At 45.4% G+C, this 8,139-nt stretch overlaps 1 protein-coding gene across 1 annotated transcript; it reads right to left on the bottom strand.

Moving 5' to 3' along the window:
* Positions 1 to 1,376: 1,376 nt before the first annotated feature.
* Positions 1,377 to 7,231, bottom strand: LOC142837163 (uncharacterized protein C2orf78 homolog). Its single transcript, XM_075952125.1, has 3 exons — positions 7,225 to 7,231; positions 4,494 to 5,255; positions 1,377 to 3,244 (listed from the first exon to the last, which is right to left on the bottom strand). Exons 1-3 carry the CDS (start codon positions 7,229 to 7,231, stop codon positions 1,377 to 1,379), a joined length of 2,637 nt encoding a protein of 878 aa, XP_075808240.1.
* Positions 7,232 to 8,139: the final 908 nt, after the last annotated feature.

Raw genomic sequence — 8,139 nt, 5'->3', positions numbered from 1 at the left:
TCAAGTCTTTGCAGCAATAGAGAGGCTAAGGTTATGTTGTTTGCATTATGTGTACTCAACTTGGGTGTGATGAGATGGCTTCTTAGACAAGAACACTTGATTTTCTCGCAGAGTCCCCAGGTCGAATTCAGAGCACCTCATGATGGTTTTCAGTCTCTCTTAATTCCAGACTCCAGAGACCTGATTTTGGCCTCTGTGAGCACTCCACACATTTGTTACACAGTAGCTCATGTGGACAACACAGACACACACACACACACACACACACACACAAGAGAAATGAACATGTTAAATGGATCATTTCAAAGATTGATACAATTTGAGATAAACCCAGTAATCCAAATCAACCCATATCAGAAAGATACTTGCCTTGAAGAATTTCTTTCAAGGTAGGATCTTGATTATGCATACATGGACTCTATGTTTCATATCATGAAAATGCAGGCAGATCTCTATGGCAGAGTACTGATGTTTAAAGGGCTCGTGTTTGAGGTTCATAATGGGAGAAAGTGTGGTGACAGCAGGAGTGTGTTCAGTTTACAGTATACACTCTAGGAAACCTACCATGTTTAGTAACTCTGACACGGATAATCACACAGAAACCACATTAATTACAGTACTGTTCGGCCAATGACCCCAGCATATTCCTGGCTAACTCTAACATCTTAATAAAGCCAAGTAATATTAATCTGTTATCACTGTGAGTCTGTGACCTATTGGCAATGTTCTGGCATTCAGGCATCTTTCTCCTTCGGCAGCTACATGGCATCTTTTTGAGTTTGCCTGCTTTCTCTCTATATCTCAGCTCGAATTTCCTACCTAGCTTTGACCTGCTCAGTCATTGGCTGAAACAGCTTTACTCATTAATGACCAATGGTAATAAAACATATTGACAGCACACAGAGGGGACTCCACATCATCCTAGGATCCTGAAAATTAAAGTCCAGGAAAATAATCTTATTGCCACTAGAGCTTTTTGCTACAGCTTTAACATTAAATAAGTAGTACCACTGACTTATAGCATATGTTGTATCTATGTAACATGTATTATTACATAACTAGGAAACATAAATTAATAATAGTAAAGTTCTAAGGAAGACATCAAAGCCCTCTCTATATACTGATAGATAAAATCACAGTCTTAAGTTTCTACAGTCAATTATAGTGTCTTCAAATATTTATAAATTTATAAACTATGTCTTTCCATTCATATATATGCATATATCTAAATATTATTCTGCATTACTATGTATGTATCTACATATCTACACATTAGGCTAAGCCTCTAAACTTCATGTATGCATGAATATCTATGTGTATCTACATCTTACCTGTGTATGATGAACAGCGTTGTGTCCCAAAGGTTTGGGCAGCACTTACACTGCATAGCCATAATATCTCGAAATTTCCATATCTTTCTCCCTCTGAAGGAAAAGCTGTGGTTTTCCCAGGGAGGTACACTTGGCAGCATTCTCTCGCTCCTGTTGAGCCCGCCTCTTCATGGCCTCCCTCTCTGGCCTCTGCTCTTCAGTGATGGGCTGTGAGATGACTGGCCCTGGAATGTCCACTTTCCTCCATGGGATGGGTTGGCAACTGAAGTCTAGCAGCAGGTATTGGGTTTTAGCTTTGGGAGATGAGAGGGCCTTGTTGCTGGCAGCAGAAAGAGGCTCCCTGTGGAGTGAAGTGTGAGATGATGCTCTGTAGGGTGCAGGCAAAGAGGCAGCCGGCTGAGGCCCAGGGCAAGACTGGATGGGCTTGGTTATGTTGGCTCGTGTGGCACTGGTGCCGTTTGGCAGAGCTGGCTTGTCAGAGGCCATCAGTGATGTGCTGGCAGGAGCTGGTTGGGATGGCTTGAGCGTGGGAGGCTGAGCTGAGTGGGAGTGAGGCCTCACTGGGTAAGCCACAGTGGGCCTGCGTGAAGCCAGGCAGAGGAGCTTTCTAGAAACAGGTTTGGTTTGAGGCTTGTCCAGGACTGGGAAAGGCAGAGGTACTAACTTGACCTTCCCAGGTTGGGGAAGCTCATACTGGGATGGAGATGGACACCGCTTGGGAGCACTGCTCCCTGGTCTCTGAATCTTGCCCAGGCTTTTGTCAAGGCTTTGGCCCTCACGTGGCATATCCAGCAGTGATGTGGTATCAGGACCCATCCTGGGATCTTTGTTGCTGCTGAAGTTCAGCAGAGCCCGGGAGGAGGAGACGCCAGTTTTCCTCTCACTCTTCTTCCCCAGTGGGTGAAAGACCTGCACGGACTCCAGCATGTGCATGCCGAGGTGAGTTCGAGGCTTCTTAAAGCTGTCATGGCTGAGCTCAGGTGGATTCCTCTTCCTCTTGGTCTTGGGGATGGCGGGCTTCTCTTTTGCCTTGACTCTGTGACTTGATGGCTTCAGCTCCTGTGTTTTCTTGGAGCCGTTTTCTCTGGTCTCTTTGGCCTTTTCTTTCCCCTGTGCTCTTGCTACGCTGGGCCTCTTGGGTACAAATATCTGAGATTTGCTCTGCACGTGGTTGGCCGTGTTGTCTATGGTCCCAGGATCATCTTCCTTCAGCATATCCTCGCTATGGGTTCTGGCCTGAAGAGCTCCATGAAACACATCAGAGACTTTCTGGCTTTTCTTTTTGCCTAGTTCAGATAGTCCATTAAAGATGCTGGTGCGTGACTGGGCCTGATCCCTCCTGATGTCTTTGGAGTCTTTGGTTTGGCTTGCTGTGTGATCTTCCATTTGGTCAAGGTCAGTGATGGAGTTTAAGAGTTGGGGAAGGTGAATATCTGCCACCAGAGTAGTCATGTCTGTAAAGTCATTGCTAGACTCCATGACACTCTGCAGAGCCTCAGGGTCTTCCAGACCAAGGCCACTGTTTCCCAAAGTGGCATTTTGAGAAGCTAGCTTCTGTCTCAGGCTCCCAACATCACTGTAGTTCAAGGGCTGCTGCATGCCGGGGTATGCTGAAGGGAGGGGTGATGCGTCTTGGTTACATTTTGTGCCCTCATAGGAATCCAGAGGTGTTGATTGCTCAGCATTCATCTCATCTGCATTGTTCTTCTGTGTCTTTTCCAGGCTTGGGGCTGGAGGCAAGGCCAGGAATTCAGAAGGACTGTGCATGAGGGCAGTTAATGACCTGTTCCCACTGACAGGTGCTGTCGTCATCTGGGCATCCTGGGTGCAGGCATTGCCGAGGTCTGGACTCTGTAGCAGACACAGTGTCTGCTCTGAAGGTGTCAATCCCAGGGTCATCTCCCTCTCCACCACTGAAAGAGAGGAAGTTCGAAGTCAGTGCCTGGTAAGTGAGATGCTACCCCGCCCCCCTTTCAGTGCACCTGAGCACTGAGGCTCCTACAGCATTGTTACAGGCATTGCTATGAGTTCTGCTGGAGGAGCAGGGAAAGCAGCCCTCTTTGGAGACACATAGTAACTACTCATTTGTTTCTTCTGACCGTGTGATATCATGTTTTCTTTTGTGATTGTGTGGTGTGTACATGCTTAGTGATCATGGGGAGGTGGTAGAATTCCTTGGTGTGTGCTCTTCCCTGTCTCCCATATTTTCCTTTGGAACAGTGCCTCTCATTGCCTTGGGAGTTTGCTCTGAGACAGGTTGTGTTGCTCACTATTTCCTAATCTTACTCATCTCTACCAGTTTCTTTCTGTTCATTGTATTACTCATATGGCCTTGAAGCCTGGATTTTTATATGAGTTTAGGTATCCATATCAGTTCCTCAATTCTGAAAGGCAAGCAGTTCAAAAGCCCTGATATTCCTTAAGCTCCACATTTCACAGATTTTTTTTGTTAGTGATGTGAAAATGTAAGACTGTAGTAGCTTTGAGCTTCAACTTTGTAACAGAGAACATGTCTACATAGTCTTGGCCTTGGGTCACTGCTGAAGATTCAGAAAGAAAAAGAAAAAGAGAAAGTGGAAGAGAGATCTAGAGGAATAAAAGAGACAGAGGCAAAGACAGAGAGAGGTTGATCGAGACAGATAGGGCTAGATGCTTCATTCCTACTTATCAATATTACACAGGTCAAAGCAAACTGTCACTACATCTTAAGTGTTAGAGAATGTCACAGCAGACACTAGGAGTGTGGGAGAAGACCTCCTCTAGGTCAGATTCAGGGTTCCATTTCTCTCGATACTAGTTTCAACTCAGGGGAAACTTAGTGATACAAAAACAGAAAAAAAAATTCTTGGTGACATCTAGAATCTGGAGACATAGATTAGGAAGGAGGTGATTTTAGTGAGCTGGTACGTGGGGCTGATTAGCCTTGTCAGTGAAATGCGTTCCTGTGGTGTGGTCCTTGGACATGTCTAATGAAGGTTGAATGTCACTCACTTTCCTGTATTCTCTCTCATTATAGAGACTGAATATAGGGGTAATAAGCCTGAGCCACAGCCAACATGTCAGGACTCCCATTCTTCCTCTGTGTGGACATCCACTTCTGAAAGGTAGAGCTGTGTCTCCTCTGAGGGCTGATCTCACACCTCTCCTCCTGGCTTTACTCACCTTGAAGACTGGTGTCTGGCATGGTTTGAGCAGATGTGGGCCAGTAGATGGGAGAGGTGGAGAAAGGTGTTTGGATGTTCATTGGCTGAATCTCCTGTAGTGCCATCACCATCTCTGGGTGCAGAGAGGAAGCCTGATTCCCAGAGCAGGACACAGAGCCATAGGCCTGCTGGCACTGCCAGAATTCTTCAGCCATCGGAGGACCCAGGCTGTTCTGGTCATAATAATAGACCTGACTTCCATGCAGGTAGCAAGGTGCCAGGATATATCGTTGATCTGGTAGATTTGATGGCGTTGCCTGTACAAGGCAGGCAGACAGTGTTGGATAGGATGGTGGTAATGCATTGATATGGAAAGTGGTATCACACTGGGCTGTTATAGACTGAGACGAGGGGATGGTATTCTGGTCAATGACAGTTAAAGGGGCATCCAGGAACGGAGCTTCCCTTCTGGTGGTGCTTTCTCTGAGATCCCAGTGGAGAACACTTGGATAGAAAAATGTCGAAGTAGAGATCTGGTTCTGGTCAGTTGGCTTAGTCAGCATGGTCGTGCCAGCTCGTTGGTAAAGACAGGCACTGTCCGTGAGCTGCTGGCAGCATGTGCTGGAGTCTGATGACAGGAGCCATGCTGAGCTCACAGCTGGGGTACAGACCCTATAGAAATTGTACACACTTCCTGCTGAGGGTGTGGCATTCCTCAGCACAGGCACAGAGGGCTGCAGAGCACATTCTGTCCCAGTGAAAGGTGCACTTTGGCAATTTTCTGTAGGAAGCAAGAAGAGAGTTGGAAAAATTTGAGATGGAAGCTTTCTATGCCCTGGGAGGGACTGTGTTATCTTCAGGTTGTACTGAGTGGGAGAGTCTAGCATCTATGTTCCCTTACATATCTCAAGCAAATGGGTTAAGATCGATCGGTGGTGCTATGTAGGATGACAATCACTAGATGAACTGTCTGCTTTTTCCTGTGTGGGCATGGAAATCCTGGTCAATCTGCCTTAATCCTCACTCAGATCTAGACACGATGCTCCTTTTTCCTGATTGTAATATAATAATGCCTGTTGGGACACTTCCTTGCAAATATATTCTACAACAGAGGTTATTATTGGGAAGAGACCCATAGGCATATTCCATACCTGGAACTTTGTCCTGTTCTCTGCAGATCTTACAGTATAGAGTGACCTAAACTCACTCTACGTTGATCAGTCTGGCTTTGAAATCACACAGACAGGTCTGCTTCTGCCTCTAAAGTGCTGGTGCTGGAGCCCCTGCCATGACCACCAGGCCAATCTCTATTTTATTGAGTTTTTTTCTGAAATGATGTTTAACAAATGTGTAAGGAATTTAGGTAATTATTCCTTTCCCCTCTCTCTTTTTTTCCCCTTGGATTTCTTGTATAAATAGGATCTCTTATAATTTCATAACTTTCAAGCATTATTCAAATATGATTTCAGAAATACAACCTACTGACAACATTTCTTCTTGTTTGCACCAGTTTAGTGTGTCCTCTTGAGAATGCTAATGTTTTATGGGGTTCATCTCTGAATATGATTGCTTCTCAATTTAATATCTGTTGATTAAATTGTTTTCTTAACAGCTCCTCAGTAACTGTTAATTTTTATATCTCTTCTAAGGGGGAATCCTTGTGAGAATCCCCTCCCCCACAACAGCGTGTCAGTTGCCATGGTCAGACTCTAACTGACTGGACTTCGCAGCCCCAGTTGATCCTATCCAACACCACCAGTGCACATGAGACATGGGGAACTGGGCAGAAAGTGGTCTGGATGGAGTGCAAGAGTAGGGACCAGATCAGGATATTCTTTCTATATGTGCCAGGGAACCTTTGTACAGACTAATCTGAACAGTTACATTTGGTTAAACATGGCTTGGGAAATGACAATGCCTTGTCTGTTTTGATTATAATCTGGTCGTCTTCAACATTGTGTTCTAAACTACCATTGTTGACCACCAGGGTCCCCTCTGCAGTGTGCCTTCATATATTTATATACTTTTAGACCCGTACTGTGTTTGCCCCCTTCCCTGACTTCCTGTGGGTCTGTCCTTCCAGCAACACTGTCAATATTTCTTTCAGTACAACAACTGCCTTCTCAGATTCCACAGTCCTCTTATTCTCTTCCACTCTCCATGTTTAATCCAGGGAAGTCCAAGTAACTGCACAACATGGCAGTCGCCATTTTGTCCATAGTCAATATTCATTTGGTGAGTATAGAGAGAGGCCAGTGTAGAGCTAGTTAGACTTGAACTGACCTCCATCCCACCCAGTTCTCTCTATGTTGTGATTATAGTTGTGTGCCACCATCCATGGTGTGACCGATACTGTTAGAGTCGCCCTGAATTTTAAACTAAGACTGGAAAGAGTAGTGGGGGGAGACTGTCTCATCAGTGGTGTGGAGTGCTAGATCTCTGCGTGCCTTGTTCATTTTCCTGTGTCTCTGTAGTTTAATACCATCCAAAAGGGCCTGATTTTATTCCCTGGTCACTTTCCTCTGAAAACCCAACAGTACACACCCCAAGCATAGTGACACTGTTCACTCCTTGAGGTGGATGGAAAACACTTGAGAATAAACTTTCTGTCTAAAATCACATACTTAGTAAGAACCAAAGCTAAATGTGATATCTATATCAACATCAATACTATCCACATTCAGCAAAGATTTACTAGTATAGTAAAAGTCAGTGGAGAGGATCACATGTTTTAAAGTCTCTTTCCTTACCTGACATGGTCAAGGGGAGAGGATTAGCAATCCAAAGAACAATGGAGCAAGATAATCGGTCGGCTTTGTCTGATCAGCTGACCTCAGTGGCAAGTGTGTCCAGTATCAGACAGCACTCACTGGTCACTGGTCACCTGGACCTGTGATGATCCAAATTTGTTTACAGTCATCACCATGGAAACACCAAGATTCTACCAGGTGCTGGTAGGGTTGGAGGGAGAATGATGTCATAAATGAGGCAACAGCCAATGGGAAGGCTCGATTCCTAACTAGAAGATGGGATTGGTTGGAGAAGATGCCAGGATACCAACAGTAGCTTTGGAGGCTGGGGTGTGGGCTATTGAAAGAGGCAATCAAGGCATGGACGTGCCACTTCCCATAGCGTTTAGTCTAGGCTATCATGGCAGTGCTCTTATAAGGTTCACTGATGAAGCAGTGTATAATGTACATATAATGGGTCACCTTCCAACAGAAAGTGTCCCATCAGCCAACACTTACATACAGTGAGTAGTCTTGGGCAGGAGGGAGAACTGCTGTTGAGGGAACTCAGGTGATAGGCCATTCCAGTCCGTCTGGCTTTTGTGCCATCAGCATCTGTCCATGACCCAAGGAAGAGATCAAAGTGTTCCTTTGTGACTATGTGCAAGGTCAGGGCTCGGTGTGCTGCGTGCATGTTGATGAACTCTAAGACACTTGTCTTCTTGTTGCTTCTGTTATTCTATTTTGTCTTGTTTGTCTGTCTGCAGGATTAGAGAGTGGAGACGTTATGTGAGACACCGGGCGATGCGGAGTTAGGACGGAGACACAGACATGCGGCGGTCCCACTTGGGTGCACTTTAAAGTTGGGGTAACAACAAGTAAGGGACAGGTGTGCAGAGACGAAAGGAGAGAGGGGCAGAGAGAGAGAGAGAGAGA

The sequence above is a fragment of the Microtus pennsylvanicus genome, chromosome 17 (assembly GCF_037038515.1).
Source record: "Microtus pennsylvanicus isolate mMicPen1 chromosome 17, mMicPen1.hap1, whole genome shotgun sequence".
NCBI classification, from domain to species: domain Eukaryota; kingdom Metazoa; phylum Chordata; class Mammalia; order Rodentia; family Cricetidae; genus Microtus; species Microtus pennsylvanicus.
This window is presented reverse-complemented; position numbering and strand designations above follow the sequence as displayed.